The sequence below is a fragment of the Uloborus diversus genome, chromosome 8 (genome assembly GCF_026930045.1).
Source record: "Uloborus diversus isolate 005 chromosome 8, Udiv.v.3.1, whole genome shotgun sequence".
NCBI lineage: Eukaryota > Metazoa > Arthropoda > Arachnida > Araneae > Uloboridae > Uloborus > Uloborus diversus.
In genome coordinates this window covers 132,657,731-132,682,271 of record NC_072738.1, presented here as the reverse complement: position 1 = coordinate 132,682,271, position 24,541 = coordinate 132,657,731, and the positions used below count along the sequence as shown (strand labels likewise).

Here is a 24,541-nt window from a genome sequence, read left to right as displayed (position 1 = left end):
CGCTATTCGGAACTCCAGCGCTCGAATACGCTACCTTGCGGTGATTTATAAAACTGCGAATGCACCTAAAACTTTGCCACGTTGCGTTCCATGTGTTTCTGTTGACGTAAACACAGGCAGTTTGTTCTGAGTATTTATTAACGCATTCGATGTGTCTTAGTTTGCTTTCAGCTACAGAAATTAATTCGTCCCTTAGTAGTATTCTCGAGCTCCTCAAAATAATGTTAGTTTTCATTATTTCCTTAATAATAGGTGAAAGCGAGAATTCTGGATTAACAAACTTGGATAACGTTATACAAGGTAAAAAATTTTATTGTTTTGTATAAATTTGTAAGAATATGAGTTTTTTTTTTATCTTAAATTAATTTAACTAATCATATTTTACAGCAGCATTTAGTTGGAATGGACAGTATGCAAAATATTTTCTTGAATATATTATCGTAGAACAAAATGAATAACCGAGAAAGAATTTACTTTATTCCTTTTATTCTCAGCTGAAAGGTTTCGCCAAATTTGTTTAGGGTTATAATTCTATAGTATAGTGCGAGCAGAGTAGCCTTGGCGAGATTTCGCGTTTTTAGTTAAACCATTTTTAATTTTTATCATGAGTGGAATAAAATGGTAGTAAGATTACAGAATTCGATAAGTGAAAAGAAATAATGGTCAATCAACTGAAAAGAAAACTACCACCATATATACGTGAGAATTTTGTTGATGATTTGCATAACATGACAATTAAATCGTAACTCAGAAATTAGAAAATTCGAAACAGAAAATTTTTAAATTAACCGATTCGGGAATTCGAGAGAAATAACTCAGCCAACAAATGCAAAACAATAAGCGCTAGCCAAGCAAGGCAAAGAAGTATCATCTTCTTTCGATAACAATTTGTAATGTCATATTGAATTTTCTAGCATTTATTGTTATTCTTGTCAAGCCACAATTATTATTTAGTTTTATCAAGAATTGATAAATATCGAATTCAACATCGTGGAAATAGCTGCTTAGAACTACGAACTACGTAGTTTGCATTAATCTTTGACGTTTAGTAATGCTTCTTGAATTCTCATTTCTTTCTACGTGGGCCAGAATATCCACAAGACTTTGAAAATTAATTTAAAAAGAATAAAGCGAAAAAATCATACGTACGAACAAAAATCACAAAACTTTTAGCATTTTCTTCGTTACCATGTGCGTTTGTTTTGGTTTTTAAGTCCGCCATTAGACAGTGACTTCAGTGCCCCCTATAGTTCGTTGGAGTTGCGAATCGACCAAAAGTTGAGATGAAGTACTGAATAATGATTTGAATGGAGGAAAGCCTTCGAAAATAAGGGATTTGAATTCAATGACAGGTTTTAATCTCGCAGAAATTAAGAGGTTTTAATTAATTTCTCCCGAACTAATTGAGATTTCGAAAAATCCTTTCTTAGTGGTTACTTTCGTAATCATGCGGACATGCCTGCCAAATTTCAAGTCTGAAGCTTCAGCGGTTTCGGCTGTGCGTTGATATATATATGTATATATATATATATATATATATATATATATATATATATATATATATATATATATATATATATATATATATATATATATACATATATATATCAGACTACATATATATATATATATATATATATATACATATATATATACTGAGATAACATATATATATATATATATATGTTATCTCAGGACATTGATTTTTATATATTAAGATTGAATGGGGAAATTACATGAAATTTGCCGTTTTCCATCCTAACCGAAATAATAATTTTATTTTAGAATTGATTTTTTTTTAGCGTTAAGTTGTACCTTAAGATTAAGCAAATCATTTAGCGAAATCCTGAAGTTTCTATAAGTGGTCAAGTTGCTAAGATACGGGGGCAAATCAAAAAGTCTTTGCGCCTATTTTTTTTTCATAGCTAAATACGGCTGTGAATACAAAGCAAACATATACATTTTTAGCAGTGACAGTTCCTTGAACCCTACCAGCCGTATCTGCTTTTCGGAAGTGCGGAGGTGCTATCAGTCATTTAAGATGACGGTTGTTCTTCAGACGTCCACAGCTTATGAGCAGCGAAGGGTTATTCGTTTTGTATGGAGCAAGGGACAAAAGCCCATAGCAATTCACAGGGAAATGCACTTACAGACCTTGCCCTACTGATTTTCACGTTTTCTCTACACTGAAGAAGTTTCTGGCAGGACAGAGATTCACATGTAACGAAGAAGTCAAGAACGCGGTCCGACGGTGGTTCCACAGGCAGCCGGAAGAGTTTACTACAATGGGATCTCTAATTTAGTGCTGCGATGGGACAAATGTCTGAACCGGTGTGGTAACTATGTGGAGAAATAATTTAAGGGACGTAGTACACTACTATATTTGCAAATACCTGTAGTACCTATTTTTGGCGAATAGAAAATAGGCACAACGACTTTTTGATTTTCCCTCGTATAAGCAAAAGCAGGCCTCAGCTTTTTTCGTGACAATCAGGTCAAGTATAATAAAAGTGCTTAATAAAGAATAATTTTTTCTGCTTCTGATAGAATGTCTTTGGAACTTCCATGTTATATAGAATTCAAATTATAACGTTTTTTTGAAGGAAGATTTTAAATATGGCTATGCCTTTAGTCACGCGATTGGTAACCGAATTTATTGTTGGCCGACAAGGAAAGAAAACGCAGTGATTTATACAAAACTTTTATCTGTTGGCAGTTTCCATTTGCTCTAAATACAAATAAATTATGTAATTGATTTTTAATATCATAAAGCCTTAAAAAGGATAATCAGTTTTCCCTCTTGATTCTACATTTGCGACTCAGTCGGGTTTTCTTAATTTTTTTTTAATTTTAGTTGCTTGTTACAAAATAATTATTAAACTATCTAAATTTTTAGTTAAACCTAGATTTTTTTTATAGTTAAACCTAGTTTTTTTTAAATATTAGTATGGGTAAGTGGTGGGTAAAGTGACGCTTGAGTTCATTCCGTTAAGAATCCAAAGATTCATAAACGAAATGAAAAAGCGTGTACTGTAGCATTTTGACAGCCGCCTTTATAAGCTCATTTTCATTGTGGTTCCACTTTTTATTTGAACGATTTCGAAGAACATTTTTAACATGAAAATGATGTTTGCCGCGTAATATGATCTATTTTGTGTTCGTCAATATTTCATAAGAACGGCTTGACTAATTTTTCCTAGCAGACACTTTGAAATATTTTTCAAAAGGTTACAAAAGAGCTATTTAGTGACAAGAAAGAATAAATCAACGCCCATTTTATGCAAATAGTTCCTTTAGCTCGCATTGCTGCAAAACTTGACGATACTGAATAATGTTAAGCTTTAAAAGTGGAAAATTGGGTATTTGGACTACTGCACAGTAGGGTGTCCCGTCCATATATGAGAAAAAAAAAAAAATTTGAGCTACACTATCACAAGAGGTGTCAAAATTTGCGAAATTTTTCACAAATCACGAAAAAGGTAAAAAAAATGGAATTGCGTGTCATCTTGAGGGCTCTACCGCTCTTTGAAGTTTTGCATATTTTACATTTTTGACAGACCTAAACGATATGATTTAAAAAATACAAAAATAAAGTTTAGAAAGCATTTTATTTAAGAAACTAATGAAACAAAGCACAAGAAAACAAAATAAACAAACTACAGTTTATAAATAATGACAAAAGTTTAGAATTTAAACTTATTTTTGTGTCCAAAATTTGGCATTTCTGCGCGAGATTGCAACCTGGTTCTAATGAAGCCATCTCTAGAAGTAGCGTTAGTAACACTTTGTGAAGCCTGTGTTATTAGTTTAACACATCTTTCCACAGATTGTGAGTGGCAAGGAAAGTCAACGATTTCTAAGCTATTATCTTTTGCCATAATTTGAAGGTTCTCGTTAGAAATATGTCGAAGAAACGGTGGTGCTGTAACCTGACACTCTTGCCAGACAATTATTTCCGTATAATCTTTAGCAGAGAAGTTAATTTTTGGGGTTTTAAATATTCTGCGTTTAGTGCTACTTTCAGCCTCTCTAGCTTTTTTTATTCTTCGTAATGCTAACTCCCGAATGTGCTCCCTATCATCAAACAACATACTGACCAGCAGGTTTTCTGGGTGCGCAAAAAAAGCATTTCTTTCGATAACAGAATACACAACAGATTTCAAGTTTTCGGGTAAAAATCGAGAGTACACAATCATTTGAAAAAGATGTTTGGCTGCTTCCTTAAAAGATGACTTTTGCTTGATTAAGAACCAAACTGGAGCGTACACTTTAACCACGTAGTTAACAAGTAATCGCACATTTTCTGTTGGATTAAGAGTACTTACATAAAGTCTGAGTATACGATTAGCAGAAGTAAGCCATCTCGAGTGCGCCATTTTTCCAGGTTGGCGATTTGCTAGCTCAGGACTACAGAAATCAGTTGATACAGCTTGACAAATCTCATAAAGATATTTTTGATCCGTGCTTAGTTCATCAACCACATTTTTCGGCAAATTAGGCAAATTACCATCCACCGCGCAAAAAGACAATGTCATTTTATTTTCACAACCAGCTAACTGTTTTCCAATAGGTCCGGAATATTCTTTAGGACCCAAAGTGCAACCATCTTAGGTCAAGAATAAATGACGAAGGGGTAATTCGTTGGCATGAAGCATACACACACACCATTGCAATGGTCTTTCCAAATACTCCTCTAAATATTGAATCACGCCACCCTTCCAACCGGTGTTTATTGCAGTTCCGTCACATCCAACACAAATCACGTCTTCTAAATTCAAGCATTGACCTTTTAATAGAGCTGTAATCGAAGTTAGAATTGCCTTTGCAGTGCCACGACTTGGCGTTGTGTGTCCCAAATAAATTGATCCGGGTTCTGCTAAAATTGAGATGTGCTCTTCTAAAATTTCTTTGCGATGGTAACGAGTTCCTATTTTCTCATTTATCAGAGTCTTGTCTTTACGTCCATCAAAGTAAATGCTTTTTATAACAATACTTTCAATATCTTTGGAAGCTTCTTTCCGAGCTTTAGCTATAGCTCTGTGGATTTTGTTTTTATCAACAACTAGAGTTAAATCTTCTTTTGAAACCAAGCCGACATCAGCTAAAACTGCAGAAGCAGCAGCAGATCGCGTCGACAAACCGTATCTATCACAGACCTTAGCAACTGTTGGCAAGATCAGTGTATTCCTATTTGTCGTTGAAGTTGATGGTGTCCCTGTAGAGGCCGTATTCGTCTCTGTTATGGGATACGTTTCTGGAGAAAATTCACGCATCGAATCGTCATCAAAATTTGCTGAGACAGAATCGTTATTTTCAGTAGAAGACTTTTTTGCTGCCCTTTCAAGTTTTCTCTGCTGTTGTTTCATTAATCTAGCTGTTTCTTTCTTATCGACACCTCTTATCACCATTTTCCTGTCATTTCTTTGATCCAACAAGAAACTTCTCTCATTGATGGGAACTTTTTTAGGTTTTAAACACGAACAAGACTCAAATACGGGGCACTTAAAAGCCGCAACGTCGAAGAGCTTCTCAGATGACTCTAAAAAGCACTTCAGTTTATTTTCAAAACTATCACTTCGTTTGCTTCTGGGGTATCGTTTCAAATTGACGTACTTTTCGAAATAGAATTTTAATAATTGAATTACTCGTTCCTTAGTTACGATTGGAATTGAAGCTTTTGTCCAAATACTGTTGATTTTTTTCAGAAACAATTGTATATATATATCTGAACTGGAAGGGTCCTTTCCATTATGCATACATTTCTGTTCGCTCCTGACAAATAAAATAAATTTTATGACGTCTTTTACAGTAGGTAGCTGCCGATCATCAAGTTCCTTGTAGGGTCCCAGTATAGCACAAGTAGTCTCACTACGTCTCGAACTCATTACTTAAAACTAACAGAATCGGCATATAACACTAACAATTGCAACTGTACTTTTATAGCATTAAAATTACTTTGGCTACGAAGAAAACACCCGTGAGTAAAGCCAAGAAAGCCCTCGAAACAAGTAAAAGGAATTAGCAAGTTGAAACCAAACAAAGTCGAAGTCGTCAGTAACATATTGTTGCATGCAAATCGAGACGTGGCGCCAAGCTTCGTGGACGATTCTACTGCGGAAATGGGGGTTATTCCCATATAGGCATTTACAGTAGTAATCACCATATGTTTTTTTTTTTTTTTCTGTTCGTGTTGATATTACGAATCACGATCTTTTTATTCCAGCTGTCGAGCTTTTATTTCACAGTAAATTTATAACTTTATTCATAGTACTTCTTTTTCAGTTGCCATAAAAATGACAATTTTTCAAAACTTTGACGATCGGTAGAGCCCTGAAGATATAGTTTTATTCTATTTTTAAAATTATTTTTGTAATTTACGATCGATTTCGCAAATTTTGAGAGGTCTTGCATTAAGAAAAACGGAATTTTTTTTTTTCGGGACACCCTACTGCACAGTCAGCTTCTGTGAACTTGTGTATCGAGCAGTATTTAACTCGAAAAAACTCCCACTGAACAAATGATATAATTATATGGATGTTGTTACGCAACAAGTCTCTCCCTAAAACTCTTCATAGCCAATGGCTACAGTTCTGTCGTTTACTATCGTTACTACCGTCTTTTACTTCCGTTAATAATTTTCTTAGATATTTACATATAATGATTGACTGAAAAAATATTATTGAATGTCATTCTAATATTAATTCTTTATAATCTGCGTTTCAAATGATGATTTTTCATTTTAATTCTTCATTCACTTATTAGGCTTGCTTTTGTCAACGGAACCAATTGGCACTTTTACATTATGTTAAGTAGACTAAGTACGACGTAAACATTTAAAAAAAAAAGGTAAGTTTTACTTTTAATATAATAATACTTGTTTAAAAATTTATATGAGTGTCTTGGTCCTGGAACTTGACCATCATTGTTAATGGAAAGTTTCGACTATCAGATTGGATTATTATTTTTGGATGGCATACTTACTTAAACTAGTATGTTGTGGCCATCACGAAACTTTCTTCTATATTTTTCCTTTTTCTGATCCCTCCCCATGCTTGACGAGGGAAGCAATATTCCTAAGAAAAACAAAATTACACATGCAAAAACTTGACGACCATCCCAATGTCTGAATTATTGTAAAAACAAAACAAAGAGCGAAAATTGAAAGTTACTTTAAAAGCCTTACTTGAATTAATTACAAATATTTTATTTATTAACAAACATAAGATGGCAATAGTTAAAAATTTTAAATCATTGAGATAATATTTCCGATCATTTCCATACAATTAAAATCACGAGAAATACGCAGACGACAATCTATTACGATTTATCTTTCTTATTGTTGCATTCATAAAACTATTTTTATTCGCAAAAAAAAAAAAAAAATCAACACCTCTTGGAGCGATTGGAGTCAAAATTGAACCAAAGCCTGTTTACGTATGGATTCACATATATTCCAAATTTCAACCAGAACGTAGCATTACTTCTTGAGATAGGGCACTCACAATGGAAAAAAAGAACGGGCGATTGCGCTACCCCCTTTTTAGCTGTTGACACCAAAATAAAATCAGCTCTTATACCCACTAAGGGCTACTTGTCAAAAATTTTTTGTTTGATTCCGTTCGTTATTTCTTGAGATACAGCAGTCACAATTGACGACAAAAAACGTTCTATAACTCAACCCCCGTTTGAGCTATTGACACCAAAATTGAATCAGCACCTGCTCCTGTTAGGGGCAACATATGAAACAAATTTTGTTTGATTCCGCCAGTTACTTCCTGAGGAATAGCAAGCACGCGTAACTCAAACAACGGCCCATTGCTCCACCCCCTTGGAGGAATTCGCGCCAAAAACCAATGGGCACAAGTTCACATAGGGGCACATATGTGTACTAAATTTCGTTCAATTTCATGCGGTAGTTTTTGCTGTAGAGCGGCCACAAAAAACTGGTCACACACAGACGTGACACACATACACACAGACAGACAGACATTTTCCAACTAGTATGTTGTGGCCATCACGAAACTTTCTTCTATATCTTTCTTGTGAATTCTGATCAATCCCTATGCTTGAAAAGAATGCAATATTCCCAGCAAAAAAAAAAAAAAAAAAAAACTTGACGACCGTCCGAATTTCTGAATTCCCGCAAAAGCAAAGCAAAGAACGACTTGAAAGTTATTTTAAAAGCCTTGCTTGAATTAATTAGATGTTTTATTTGTTAACAAACATAAAATGGCAACAGTTATTAATTTTAAATCATTGCGATAACATTTCCGATTATCTCCCGAAAATTAAAATCACGTGAAATAAGCAGACGAGAATATTGTAATTTATCTTTCTTATTCTTGCATTTATAAAGCTATTTTTATTAACACAAAAAAAAAAAAAAAAAAAAAAAAAATCAGACCCCCATGGAGCGATTGGCGCCAAAATTGAAACAACGCCTATTTACAAATAGATTCACATTTATTCCAAATTTCATCCAGAACGTAGCATTACTTCTTGAGAAATGGCACTCACAATGAAAAAAAAAGAACATTCGATTGCGCCACCCCCTTTTCAGTTTTTGACACCAAAATAAAATCAGCTCTTATACCCACTAAGGTCTACTTGCCGATAAATTTTTCTTTCATTCCGTTCATTATTTCTTGAGATACAGCAGTCACAATTGACGACAAAAAACGTTCTATAGCTCAACCCCCGTTTGAGTTATTGCCACCAAAATTGAATTAGCACCTGTTCCTGTTAATGGCAACATATGGTCCAAATTTTGTTTGATTCCGCCAGTTACTTCCTGAGGAATAGCAAGCACGCGTAACTCAAAAAACGTCCCATTGCTCCACCCCCCTTGGAGGAATTCGCGCCAAAAACCAATGGGCACAAGTTCACATAGGGGCACATATGTGTACCAAATTTCGTTCGATTTCGTGCGGTAGTTTTTGCTGTAGAGCGGCCACAAAAAACTGGTCACACACAGACGTGACACACACATACACACATACATACACACACACATACATACACACACACAGACAGACAGACATTTTCCAAAAATAGTCGAAATGGACTCAGCACACCTCAAAACGTTCGAATCCGTCAAAATTCGAAATTCGAAAATTTGCACGAATCCAATACTTTCTTCTATATATTAGATATAGAAGAAAGTAAAAATGAAGTAATTGTCATGATCCTGGAACTTGATCATCATTGCTAATGGAAAGTTTCGACTATCAGATTGAATTATTATTTTTGAATGACAAACTTACTTAAAAATTGATATGATTGCCATGGTCCTGGAACTTGACCACCATTGCCAATAGAAAGTCTCGACTATCAGACTGGATTATTATTTTTGAATAACATTTTCTTATGACAAGAATAGGGTAGACCAGAGAAACGAAGTAAGTGACAACTTGTATGACTCCCTACGTATAGTTCACTAGAAGTCAGAGATATTTTTAACGACTTTGAAAATGTATTTTACGAATGATACTCATCGAAACGCGTCAACAGTTCAATCAAGAGTAATTTCATGCATAGTATTTTAAATAAAAAATTAGCATCGTAAAAAATGAAGCAAGTCGACAGTTTAAAAATACAATACATTTGAATGCTCTGTTATTTTTTTCAGCTACAAGATGTTAAACGTTCTCTCAAAATCAAGATCGTTCACATATCTTCTTTCCCTGCCGTCGTTCCTGTATAGTAAGTTGTTGTTTTTTTTTTTGGAATTGATCGATGTTATAGTCTTTACTGGTTTCAAATACTTCACTACACCAAAAGAAATTTCATTACTCTAAAATTTATCAAGGAGTATTTGCACCCCATGAAAACACCCTAGCTATGTCTCTGCTCGTAGTAGTGCGTACAATGGACTTGAAGAAAAAATAATCATCTTACTGAAGGCCAGTAAAAATAAAATCAAAAAACCTTTGATGATTTCTTCAGACATTTTATCTTAAAATGAAAAATTTCGTTCTTTGCTTCTTTTAAAAATTTGGGAAAGTATCCAATTCTCTATGTTTAACCATACTTTTATCTGTGTAGAAAAATGTCTAAAAAGCATTTCATTTCAGAAGTATTGTTCCTAACATGAGTTCCGTACATGAGTTTCCTCAGTGGCGGATTTAGCCTGTCATTTTAGGAGTCTATTCGAATTTTTTAAACAAACTTTCTTTGGATGTTTGTCCTAATGGTCACCTCTTAATCAATACCGGATCATTGATTTTTCCTCAACCCATCTTCAAGTTTTTATACCAAGTTCGAATGTAAAAATAAAGACAGAAATAGGGTGAATATATAAAATTTAAGATAAGGTATATGTCAAAAAATTCTTTTTTTTTTTAGGCCGTGAAAATTGCTGAAACTCATGGCAACAAAGAGGGCGCTACAAAGAACCCCTGTTTCCATTACGTTGCTATTGGTTAGTGGATGCAGGGGGTTCAGCGCCTTTTGCGGTCAAAATGGGCTACGTTCAATCAAAAATAAACCAACTTTGAAATTTGTCATTGATTGATTGGTGGGTGCACAGAACAAATCATAGTTGCATCGGTTTAATACAGAAAAGTCATAAATTGTCTAGGCCCGAAAGCGTTAGCGCCATCTGGTGGGGCCATGCTATGACAAAATAGATATCAGATTTCTAGTTATCCTTCGTGCCATTTGTGGAGGAGCATGCAACATGGGAATAAGGGGTTCTCCCCCAGAAAAGTTTCGAAATTAAAGTCATAAATTGCAAATTTAGGTTCTCTTTGGTCTCGTGAGCAATAGATGGACTCAGAGGATCGCAACATAGATCATCCAAGTGTCTAAAGTTGGCATCAAGAAATGATGTAAACGATGGAGCAAAATTTTCTAATACCTTCGATCTATGGCAGTAGCAGTTGCACCAAAATTTACTTACTTTTGTTCCCCCAATTTGTTATCACCATATTAAAAGCAGGGGAGCCCATCCCGAGAGGGGGGGGGGGGGGGGTTCATGGCGCAAACTGCGCCATTGAAATTTTTAGGGCGTCTGTTTTGAGGGGCATTTTTTTCATTTTTTGAGGGGAGGCTCTTGCGTTTGGGGGGGGGGGTCATCTCAATATTTAGGGGCGGTGCCATTGCTCTTAGGGAAGGTTTCCCTGTTAAAAGTGAGAAAGGGACATGCATTTAGTATAGGGTTTATTTAGTTTAGTAAGGGGACGCTGGTTCTACTTTATGATAATTCCTCTGTGGTTGATATAAAATGGAAGTGTAAAAATAACACTTGATCATGTAAAAAAGAATACTTGGGAAATTATGATAACGGCATTGGCAAATAATTTTTTTTCCGCCGAACCAGTCACAATAACAATTTGCCAAATAAAAAAGAAATCAACCCATTAACTAAGGGTGGCTCTATTAGAAACTCCGTATGAAAGCTCCAATAAACCGCAAAATTTTTAAATCACTAGTTGCAAAAATGGCAAACAACACAATTTCTATGATAATTCCCCCGAATGATTCCTCAATGATCTTCCAGTATTTCCTATCTAATGCATCTGACAACATTCCTACTTTTTTGTTTCAGCTGAACAAAAGTGATGCTGTTGACAACTCGTCGGTGGAAACGTCTTTCGTGGACTCTAATGGTTTTTGTTGTTGCAGTGTACATTCTATCTTGCAAACTTCATATTTTCCTGGATCGAGACCAGCAACTATTTCTCGTTAGTCCCACTGTCCCCTTTTGGAAGAGTGGTGAACTGCCGTATAATTTGTCGTTACTGGAAGGTAAGTTTAAGTTATAACCATTATCATCATAATGTGGAACATGACAAATTGGCAAAAACATTTCCCTCTGCTGAAATCGCTGTAGCCATTTATGTTCCTAATGCTTTAATTTTCCATTTAATGGATCATTTATTGTTTTTTAATGAGTTAATACATTGATTTTGAGGAATATTTTATTTTGTAATAGCTAAATTCAATTATTTGTCAGATTATTTTTCACTTTGATGGAACTTTTAGTCTTGTTTGTTTAAAAATCAAGCATTTAATTTTAAACTAGAGCAACTTTGTTTCTGGCAATATTTGATAAGCCAAAAAGAGCTTTGTTTTGATTAGTTTGGCAAAATGGACGTTTCAAAATGGTGTGACTGAAGAACCTTTTGATTTTTACAAGTTCAAACCAAAATGGCCGATCAAAAAGGAATTAATTGCAAAAAAAGTAGAGGATTAAAACTTATATTGCACATTCAAAGGATTTATATGACACTAGCAAAAATACCCGGCGTTGCCTGGGTCAGTAATAATTGTGAGAAACAATCGCTACTTTCATTCGTTATCTGTTTTAACTAAAAGAACACAAAACACACCGCGTTGACGTGATTAAAAATCGAGCTTCTTCCTCACCCATAAAAGCAAAATAGCAATAAGTATAAAGAACAAAACAGTATTCAGTTAGAAACGAAAACACAACATTTAAGCATGTAAAAATTTGATAAATTTCCAAAATATGAAATTTTACTTGAAGTTTAAAAAGATTTATCAGTTAATATTTCTTTCTTTTCTCTTTATTTTTTTTAAACATAGCCTAAAACTTTTTCTATATGGCTATTGAAATATAAACGGTTTAAAAAAATGTAGCCGCCCGTAATGTGTGTGTGTGTATGCAGTGCTGTGTGTACACGCGTATGTGTGTAGGCGTTCGTGTGTGTGTATGTATGCATATGTGTTTGTGTCTGTGTGCAGGCATGAGTGTATGTGTGTGTGTGTGTAGGAGTGTGTGTTTGTGTTTGTGCGCAGGCATGAGTGTGTGTATGCGTGTGTGTAGGATATGGACGCAACCTGGAGACGGTTTTCGCAAGAGGAGCAGCATCGTGAGGAGACGGTCGACGCGGCGGTGGTGCTGCAGAGGGAGGTGGTGGGAAAATAAAATGACAGGAATTTAAAACAGTCAAATAAGAACTGTAAGCAATCGTGATTGCTCAAAAAAAAAAAAAAAATAAATAAATAAATAAATAAAATAAAATAAACTCCTCTCTCTCAATTTTTAAAAATCTCACTCATGTTTTAACTGAGGAAGAGATTTTTCTCACTTATTTTTTCCTCCTTTTATTGGGAACTTTGCTTCCCGCCATGCTTCTCACTTTACATTTTAATAGATCTTTGATTGTTTATTAATGACTACATTTTTTTAATGGCACTTTTATTGCTGTTATACTTAGGTGAAGTATTATTTTAATCAGCTTTTTACGTTGTTTAACGGCTTGTTTTTTTAATTGAAGGATCATTTTACATTTGAATTCCATAGTTTATTTATTTGGAGGATTACTTTTCATTTAAATGGAAGTTTTAGTCATGCTTAATGGATTGTTTTGTTTAAAAGTTCATTAAAGAGACAAAATAACGTGTGGTATTGCCAATAAGTAATTTTTATGAAACGTTGACCAAACACGACGAAAATGATTATTTTGAAAAGATTTAGCTAGACCCATCATTAAAGGGATAAGGGGGGGGGGGGGATCAATAGACTCCCTTGGCTTTGGAAAATAAAAGTATTTACACTAGGGTGTCCCCCCCCCCCCAAACAAAAATGAAAGTCAATATTTCAAGTCGCACACCCTCTCATATTTTTTCCTTTTATGTCAAAACAATTGTAAAAAACGTTTCATATAATTTGAACAATGGCAACCCACGACTTGCGTCTCAAAGTCTGAACCAGCACTGTGTGTCTAGGCCGAATGGAAAAAAAAAACGTTTTTTGGAAGTTCGAAATTTTATGTTGACAAAAAGTTACCCCTATAGCCCCACATGAACCACAAAAAAAAAAAAAAAAAAAAAAAAAAAAAAAAAAAAAAAAAAAAAAAAAATATATATATATATATATATATATATATATATATATATATCCAAATTAAAAAATATCTATGTGCCCAACAGGAGGTTTAAAATTTTTAATTTTCTGCAAAAATTTTTTTTTTTAAATTTATCTTTTAAAAGATTACACATCAATTCAAATAAAATATCAAGTTCAGCTATTATTAGCAAACACATTTTTAAATCAACATTTGCAAATGAATAATACAATAATAATATATTTAAAATGAAAAAAAAAAAAAGTCTTAAAATCCCTATCTTTGAGTACTATGAGAGAGACTTAAACATCTTGTCCAAGAGCTCATGAGTGCCAGACCTACGTCATAGTATTTAGGCCCAAAATTTTTCTGCATTAAGCACATCACAGCAGGTAATATAGGTTCGCTATTTTTTAAGCTGAGTCCCTCCCCTCCTTTCTTTTTTTTCAGTTTGAACCCTACTTTTTGATAGATTTAAAGGGGGAGGGAATTTTAGATGTCGGCGAAAAGTAGGGTAAACCAACCATAGATGTGGTGAGCTACAACGTAACAACATGCAAAATTTACAGCGAATTATTTTCATGGATACCCTCATATGTATATAATAGCGAATTCACTGATCGAGTAACGCTCCTGACGTCACCAACAATGAAGTTCGTGCCGCATGATAATAATTTGATATTTTTTGGTAATGTTTAACGCGCAGGGAAATGCTTTATTTAGACGAGGTTGAACCGGATCCGATCCCTTAACTGTTTTACTGCTGAGACTAATTTTAGGAGAATGAAAAAAAGAAAAAAGGGTCAACAACTAATGCCATCTACTGTAGTTTAGGGTTAATTCCACTGAAGTGAGGGTTAAACTTTCAACTATCAAACCATCGCCAAACAGGCAATTGCTTCGTTCTAATGTAGAAGCAATTTTCACCCGTCATACCTTTAGGGGAGATTTTCTAGTTACAAATATACTCCTCCTCAACACAGGACGATGCTCACCGCGCCATGCCATTGCTACTGTTGCAAGTGGCATCTATGCAGCTATCTATAAATACCTTTACCACCGTATTCGCAAAACAACTCACACAGCGCAATCTCCAAATACGGTAAGTTGATATGCCGCACCCTTTGTCTATTCTTTTAATGAATGCCTTTTTATGTTTTAGGAAAGAATGACACCGAAAGGTTAATAGATTTGCACAATTTTAGTTTCCTCATCAATAGCAAGCGCTGTGACGGAGATGAGTATCTCTTCTTAGTTGTATTTGTTCATTCAGCCCCGACTAATTTTCATCGGAGAGAAGTGATTAGGTAAATATTTCCTCTGTAATAAACAAATATTTACTTTTATTTTTTATACTAGCTTCCTGCCCCAACCTTTCTAGGGTTGAAAAATTATCTATATAAATAAATATTATGCAGGTACTTTTTATTTTAAAGCATCATGGTATACAGCATTTTTTGTCTCATTCTTATGAAATTTTAAAACAAATTCATTCACTTCATTTCCTGTCAATGCAGTCTAGATAACTTATGACACCTTCATTTTGGAGTTAAATAAATCGTTGCTTTAATTCAAAATTTCAATCGTTGCCTGAAACAAAACTAATTTATGAAACTGTCTTGTTAATATTTAAAATTTATTTATTTACTTATTTACTTAAACCCCACTAATCACCACCGTACCTACCCTGGTGAGGATTTAACCGGACGTGTTGATTGGGGGGGGGGGGGGACAGAACAGTTCATGAGCCAACAAGCACTCGCTGGAATAATTTTGATATAATACAGAAACACATATAAAAGCATAAAAACATTAAAATAAAACTAAGTATACAAGTGAAAATGAAGTTAAGTGAGACTGGGATGGCTGGTAAACGCTATGGAAACGGCAGTAAAAGTTCCCTGAAAGTTTTTAGGCCGGATATTTGAAGTCTTCTGCTTGTGATATGAGTAAGGACATTATTTCATGGATATTCCTACGTGAAATTGGATGAGATAGAACATGTGTTATATTTTTGGAGAAAGAATGGTGTTGGAATTGAAAGTGCAGTGGAAAGAGCTGGTTAGAGTTCAGTTAAAAGGCAATGTTCAGGAGTTCCAGGTTGACTGCATAGTGCATACACATAATGGTGAGTTATACTTATAATTCGCCTATTCTATTTACTATATACTCTATACTATATACTAGAGACGTACCGAGTAGCACTTTGGCCGAGTACCGAGTACTCGGCCTTTCATTACTCGGCCAAGTACCGAGTTACCGAGTAGTCGGCGTTGTTGTATAGTTGTATAGACCTCCATGTCCATATAATAGTTTTTAAAACTAAATTCCTGCTGAAATTTAATTACGCATTATTTAAAAAATTTTGTTTATATATATATATATATATATATATATATTTTTTTTTTCGACAAACATTTTACAAAAAAATTATTTTTAAAGTTAAAAATAAATATAATAGGCATGATTAGTCGAGTTGGAATTAAAACAAATTATACCAATCTATTACAGTTCTTGTCCGCCAAAAATAAATAATTTTTAAAAGCAAATAAAACAAATGTGCTGGAACACTGCAGACACATGTTTCTGCGTTACAAGGAACGTCTTTTTCAGTGCATAAAATGTGAGCTAAAGAATGTAAAGACATTCGACAAAAGAATCCGACTTTTGTCGGATGCCTTTAAACGAGCTCACATTTTGTGCATTGAAAAAGGAATTACTTGTAATACCAAAACACGTGTCTGCACTGTGCTTTTAACGTTGTTTTATTTCCTTTTATTTTTTAAGCAAAGGTATTTTTATATTTCTTACAACTAATTTTTGTTTGTAGCAAAAATCCATTTTTAATATAAAAATTTCATATTTTCAATACTTACTTTTTTGCACAATTTTTAATAAATAAGTTTTATTAACATTGGGGACATTACAATAAAGATTTATTCCATTGAAGCATTACAAACTTCATTATTCTCGAAATTTAAATTTGACTTGTAAATGATTGCAGAATATTATATGTGATTGGCGTTTTTTTATAAATTTTAATATCTGTCTTGGACAATATTCAATTTTTTGCAACTACTCGGTATTGGCCGAGTATTTGATCAAAATTTGGTCAAGTACCGAGTACTCGGCAAATTGGCTGAGTACCGAGTAGTTACCGAGTACTCGGTACGTCTCTACTATATACTATATACACCTATATAAATACTATATAATCCGCCCTCTCTCTCTTCATAGGGTAAAGTATTGTCCGTTTTTCACGAGAAAGCACTTCGCCATGCCTCCTCAAACGCAGAGTTCCATTTTACGCAGGCGTGATCGGTAAGCAATCCACGCGTTTCTAAAGGAGGCAACTAGACAGCCTTAACTTGGGCGTGCATTTTCATCTGCAAAAAAGTCTTAGTGTCGTTTACATCACTTGCTTCACTTGTCTGTTGTCATTTTAGTTATTCTTACATTTTTAAAACGGCTGCTTTTACAGCAAAATGCTTTGAACCGAATATACCTTCTGCCGAAAACACCGAAATAGAATCATCGGATACCACATGACAAGGGAGGAGTCAAGTGCCTTCTCGTGGAAAACGGACAGTAGTCATATTTTCATCCTTTAAGTTTCTCTGCCCTGACACTGGGTGCCAGGCCAGACTGCACACAATGGATGGAAGTACCATTAATAAACATTCTAATAATTTTGAGAGTCATGGATAAAAATAACCTGTTCCATTGATATAGATATCATTTGACATATTTTAAACATTATTAGTAAGATATTTTCAGTATACATTTTTAAATTACATTCCTTGAAAGCTTTTATTGTCTTAAGCAGTATGTTACCGCCCTCAAGTTAGGGCTAAGGCTTTACTATCTGTTTTCTAAAATTTTATCTAATTTTTCCTGTAGAGCAACTTGGGGTAGTGAATTCAACTTAATCGAACCAATGCGAGTTGTCTTCCTGCTTGGCAGTGTTACAGATTCCGAGGTGCAACGTCGAATCCAAGAAGAAAATGATATCTACCACGACATCGTGCAAGGAAACTTTGAAGACAGCTATCGTAATCTCACTTACAAGCACGTCATGGGTCTGAAGTGGGTCACATACTTCTGTCGTCAAGCTAGATTCGTCTTTAAAAGTGACGATGACATCTTTGTTGACATATTTCAGCTAGCTTTTATTCTTAAAGATGTCTTCGGGGATAATGGTGGTGTGGCAAATCTCATTATGTGTTATTTGGCGCACTCGTCTCATGTGCAGCGCAGTCATCGTAATAAGTGGCGTGTGAGCTTCAGAGAGTATCCATTTCGAAAGTATCCAAACTACTGTACTGGTTGGGGAGTGTTAATAAGTCCTGATGTCGTATTTAAGTTATATCTCCTGTCTTCCAAAGTACCCTATTTTTGGATTGATGATGTCCACATCACAGGCACTTTAGCCAGTCGTCTTGGCATCTCTCATGTAGATTTCAGTGAAAAACTTGATCTGACATCCGTGAATATAGACAAATGGCTTAACAGTGAGCATATAGTTAGGCCTTTTTTATTTGGGTATCCCAATTCTGATGCTGAAACTATTTTTGCTCTTTGGAATCGAACTATGCAATATTATTCAAATAAAGTTACTATGAATCACAATAGGTAGCATAAACAATGTACTTTAGGAATATTCTTGGTACAGAACCGAATTCTGTCAAAAATCTATTTCAAAAAATTTCAAAATGTCAAACAATATTAATTTGATAAAAAATACTTGCGGGCACTTCTTGCAAGGCAACTTAGCCAAAACACATTGCCCCTTTCATAATGTAATATAAAAATTTGATTTTGACTTTTTTCTCGATGAGTGCAGAAATTTGCAGCTGAATTAAAAAAAAAAAAAATGCTCTTAATAACTTGTGAGTGCTTCAAAAATGGATTTATCTGCGCACCGATGCGTAAATGCTGCAATGGAAATTGTTACGTATCTGCGTAAATTACTTGTAAATTCAAACGCTTTAAATTACCGTCTAAAAACCATGGTATGTATCACTTCTCAGATTTGTAATTCAATTTACCTAGAGCAAATGTCTTAAACCGTCTAATGAGAAAAACTTGAAATTTGTATTAAAGCTTTTAATTATAAATTTTGGAGTTCTATGAAAAAATATCCGTTCCCCTCCCCTCCCTATCATTTTGCAAGTGCAAATATGACTGATAAACTGCAGAATGTGAATGAAACTTCCAAAAAAATCCGAATTTCATTTTAAAGTGTTTGAAGTTTTCTTTCTTTTCTTTTGTTTTGCCTATAATAGAAATTGATTTCGTTTAAACTAATCAAGGTGTTGTATTCATCTATACATATAATAAAATAAGATGTTTGTGTGTGTGTGTGTGGCGCGCATCCCGGGAAAACGGTAACGCCTAGAAAGATGAAATTTGGTATACAGGTGCAGTTTTTGCTGAAGATGTGCACCTCGGGCTTCGATTTTTGATATTTTGATTAGAAAAAAAGTTATTTAATGTTTTATGTGATTTTTAGCACTTTTTAGTACTTTTTACCTCACAGACCCCAAACCAATCGCACCACACAAATATTTTTTGTACTGTAGGGTAGGAAATTTAATTTTAAATATGATTAATGAAAAAAATTTGAAGACAGAGCAATTTTTGTATTTTTTACGAATTTTTGAAAAAACCTTTAATTTGCAGTTTTTCCTGAGTTTTATTTTTTTCTAATATCATCCTGCGAGAAGTATCAAAGTCTCATTTCTAAAATTTAAGTTGGTAATAGTAAAAACATTTCGCCCTCTTCAGAAGAAAAAAGTTCTTAAAAATACGCAATAGTTTTTTTTTACAATTTTTTTAATGCTGAACACATCATGTCTCCTCACGCATAGGTCGAAAAAAAGCGTTCTTCAATCTCTTATGCTTGTGACGTCAACTTGGATTTCGATTCGATATTTACGATGGAATCTTAATCGCAAGCAATGTTAATCTTTTTTTTTTACTATATAACTTACTTCTACATTTTATGACGTGATGACCACGTGTTTTTCCAGCAGCGCTTGCTTTTTTTCTTTCCTTTTTTGTTTTAGTTAGGGATTGCATTTATTTCTTTTTCCATCCCCCCCCCCACAAGCTGGACCTTTTGCTGTATCTATATTACGTTACATTTCATAGTTGTGCGCATTTAATTCAATAAAAACAGCGAGATTTTTTCATCTTTGTCAAACGCTACTTTTTGCACACTACGGGGATTTTTTTTTTTGTTCTACTTAAATAAAAAAAAATCGGTTTTTTGAGTGATGTTTGTTTTTATAGGAAATGGCTGGGAGGTTAAAATAAGTAGAGATGGATAAGAAAATTTAGAGATAGATCGTAAAGGTAGATAGCCGCCGAAGGCGGCAATCTTTGCGTAAAAATGTGAATGGCACACACAAAAAAAAGATGGAGATGGATTGATTAATACTGCTGCTTAATTTATTTAAACAGCCGCCGAAGGCGGCAAACTTGAAGTAAAAAGGTAAATGACAAGTTAGCCGAACAGCCGCCGTAGGTGGCTGCTTGCACAGAAAGGCGAATGGCGTAAGAAGGTGAACCAGCTGGTCGCCGCAGGCGGCTAGTTATTAAATAAAAATTTAAGGATTTGTTTCAAGTTTTGAAAATTTTCTAGCTTTGATTATGATTTTTAGTTTGTAAATTCATTCTCAGTTTTGTAATCAATTTTTATCAGTAAATTTCAAAACATATGTTCGGATTGTCTAATGTTTCGGACTTTTGGGGTTCGGATTACTGGGTCCTACTGTAAATGAATTGATTTTCTTTAATATAGTGCTTCAAAACACATAAAAAAAAACATTTCTCAAACGACCCCTTGAGAAATGTTAAAGACTTCGATTAGTTAAAGTTATGTTTAAAAAAATCAAAGTTTTTAAAATTATTATTAAAATTAGGAGGTTCAAAGACATTTTGATGGCTTTTTACGCTTTAGTACACGTAATAGAACTCCCAAAAGAAGATAGAGTGGATATTTTCTTAAAAAATGAAATAAGAAACGTAGTTTTGGACTTTTTACCAAAAATGGCGGCCAGGGTTTTTTTTTTGGGGGGGGGGGGGGATTTTGTAATGTCTCCCCTTCCAAAAATGTTTGTTAGTACATTGTCGACATGCATACCAATTTTCATGATTTTATCACAAAATGCAGTTTCCGGCTATATTTTTTACCATAGCCTCTCTACTAATTAGTTTGGGCGCGGATACTCTTTTCAAAAATAGCGAGAAGAAAGCGATGTACTCTCATTAAATAAACTTAACACTTAAAATACAAGTATAACAATTCATGTAAAGTACCAAAGAATTTTCTTGTGAAAATCATGCGCCGACATCACTTGCACGGGCTCCTCATATTGGACATGCCATTATTAGACTGAACACACAAATATGAAGTATTTTGCCTATATGAGGAAATTACATCTTTAGTTAAAATTAACCATGATTGATGATTCTCAATCAGTTTTTTTTTTTTTGTTCTGAAAAAGCCGAAAAATACTTTATGAATTTCTCAGTCATCATCCAATTAACAGAAAACTCTTGCTCTTCTCGAAAAATATGTCGAGTTTCATCAACTGTTACTGAGAAAATGCAAGGATTTTATTTTTTATTTTTATGGACATTGAATTGCGATTTACATAAATTGAAATTACCGATTTTTGCCATTCTGCTCAAAGATTTTGGGGGTGCGATCGCCCCCTCTCGCCCCCTATTTGCCGCCCCTGATCTAAGCCATTTCAAAGTTCTATCCCAAACCTTCAGAATCAAAAGAACAAAAAAAAAAAAAAAAAAAAAGGCACCTAAAATACTGGCTTTCTATTACGGCGGCGAAAGGAAAAAGGCAGTCTAGGAATTAGCGGCAGCTTTGTAGAATATTGCAAAATCCCGAGACCAACCCTTCTGTCGAGCTTCGCCGCCCCTCTCGCAAACTTTTCCGCAAAAAGTCGTCGCCGCCTGTAATTTTTTTCTAAAGCGCTATACGGGTGCATTCATTAATTACGTAAAGGTCCCAAGGGGGGAGGGGGAGCTGGAAAAATGGCTGCATTCCCTTATTTGGGGGAGGGGGGGGAGGGCAGTGGCGCCGACTCTATAGGGCTTGAGGGGCCCGAGCCCCCTCAATAGTTTGTTTTAGGGGGCAGAGTCCCCTCAATAATTTGAGAACATTATTTGTCATATTATGGTTTCTAAAATTACAAAATTATGTTGGTATTTTTTACTTTCCTTGTTTGAAGATAGTTACATTGTAAAATACATTCAGTAATGAATTAAAACAAATAACTATTGCGGTAGTAAGCAGGTTAATTGAAAACGAGTGGTGTGAATAATTATAGTGTTATGCTGCTGAGAGCACTCATAGAATGTATCCCAGTGCGCGAACCTTCGGGTGATGTCTGTCGCCGGCGGCGCTCTCGTCTAAGTGTTGCTGATCTGGAAAAAATATATCAGGGTTTGATTTGTATATTAAATGGAAGGCGTGATAGTTTTCTTCAATTATTAGAGTTGATAAAGTAATCTGTATTAACCTTTTTGACTCTATTAAAGCATTAATTTTGAGACATTATTTTTATTTAATGAACTCTGAGCCTTATCCAAAGCAAGCTTAAATTAGTTATTTCACTTATAGTAATCAAAGTACGACAGCAATCTTTTATGCTTTATTCTTTTAATGATAGTTTAGATTTACTTAAATATAATTTCAATCTTTTCAGAGCTATATATTCACTGCTTTGTAATAGACTAAAAGCATAATTATTACTGTAAAATAAATTAGCTTTTTACGAAAATACCATGCATGTTTTTTTTTCAAAGCCAAAAAATGTGTCGGCTCGCCCAGTTTCTCGGAGTGTCGATTTACCGAGAGTCGAGTTTTTGGGGTTCTAATGTTGATCATATGACTCTAAAATGCTTAAAAAACTTTAAAACTCACTATTTTTTATCTCAAATTTAGAAAATTTCTCCTGGCAAGGCCCCCGTTATGGCACCCTCCCCCCAATAGTTGTTATAAATCGGTACCACTGGGAGTTCCTTTCCATGCAAGTCAAGTGCACTACTTTGTATGGTGCCGTAGCCTAGCTATGGCACTTCACGGCTCCCCATAAAATGGAACTATAAAATTGTCCCTCACTTAAGGCAAGTGACATGATCTAATTGAAGCAGAAAATTTGTGTACCAATTTTTAGATTGTTTAACTTTGAAAACGCCATGTCACATATTGTTTGTTTGTATAAATTATACACACCAGAAAGTATGTAAGCTGGCATTTTCAAGGCACAAAAATCTGAATGTTTTTCTGGTGTGTGTGGGGGGGGGGGGGGGCTCCGTGCTTTAACATACTCCCTAGACCCCGGTGACATCCAGCTCCCCCAATAGTTTCTCCAAGTCGGCGCCCCTGGGGGAGGGTTCAAACCCAATCTTACGTAATATTTTCCAAGTCGATATTTTACATTAGAAATCGCGCGATCAAGTGGTTTGGCGGGGATCTATTTCATTTGCGTCTGGAAGGTAAAAAAACGTATTACGCTGAGCTATTTTTTATTTGTTTTACAAAGTACGAATAGTTTTAAACATAATAAAAGAATCGCACTATGGTATGGCATGTTTTATTTTTAATTAGTACCACATCATATACAAAAAAATGTCGAAAAAACATTCAGTCTAGATTCCAGCATTTAAGTAAATATTTCTTTACACAAAAATGTTTAATTTAATAATAGTGAATTTAACTATGATTATAGTGGTGTAAGATTCGTTATTTTATTATTTTGAAAAACGAAATGGAATCTTACGTAAGAATAGAGGGTGGGCTTTGAAAAATCTTACGTACCCTTACATGGGGGAGGGGGTTGTCAAAAATTGCCAAAATCATCCTTACGTAATTAATGAATTGCCCCTAACGGATTGAGGGCTTTAATTTTTCCATCTCATTTTCGGGCTTAACTTTTTGTTCCCCATGTGCTGGTTTTTCTTTTCTACGAAAAAAAGTAAAGCAAACAGAAATTGAAATAAAAAGAAGGGAAAAACGTGCCGATTTATGTGCAAATTATCGGTTTCAGAGAGTTGTTCGTGCTCAAACGCATTTGATGCAAGGCAATGGCGCTAGTTTCTTCTTTTTGTTCACATTATTTCGGGGGTAAAAAAAGAAAAGAAATTCGACTCACATCGGAATTTGGCTTCTTGTATAAAAAAGTAACATAAGTTCTCCATTCAGCATTCAGGTAAACAGGAATAAATATTCACTTCAGCTTGGCGAAGTTTCGGCTCATCGAAGTTTGATTTACTGAATTTTCACTGAAAAAATAAATAATTCAATATTTCAACATAAACAGAAAAAAATACTTCATTACACGCAATACAAAAGAAGCAAATAAAAAATAGGGGGGCGGGGGTCCAAAACCAGCACATATTAGACCGAATCATTTGAAGATTAAGGACTTTGAGGAAATTAGAAGAAGTGTATTGAGCATTATTAACATTACTGCTGACCATTCGTGAATTCAGAATTCAGAAAGAATATTTTAAACTAATGGAAATATTTGCACTTAAACGAGTTTCAGACTTCGTGACAACGCATTATGTTTCTTACTGTTATGGTTTTTTTATTATCACATTTGTTCCTTCATTTTATTTTCGTTTACAATGCACTTTCATAAATGATGCACTTTTTGCATAAAATTACGAAACATCGCAACTGAACATGTATGTTT

The 24,541-nt window shown here is 34.5% G+C and overlaps 1 protein-coding gene across 1 annotated transcript; it reads left to right on the top strand.

Moving 5' to 3' along the window:
- The first annotated feature begins 2,947 nt into the window (after positions 1–2,947).
- Positions 2,948–18,450, top strand: LOC129228603 (beta-1,3-galactosyltransferase 5-like). Its single transcript, XM_054863284.1, has 4 exons — positions 2,948–2,951; positions 11,626–11,748; positions 14,977–15,121; positions 17,715–18,450. Exons 1-4 carry the CDS (start codon positions 2,948–2,950, stop codon positions 18,448–18,450), a joined length of 1,008 nt encoding a protein of 335 aa, XP_054719259.1.
- Positions 18,451–24,541: the final 6,091 nt, after the last annotated feature.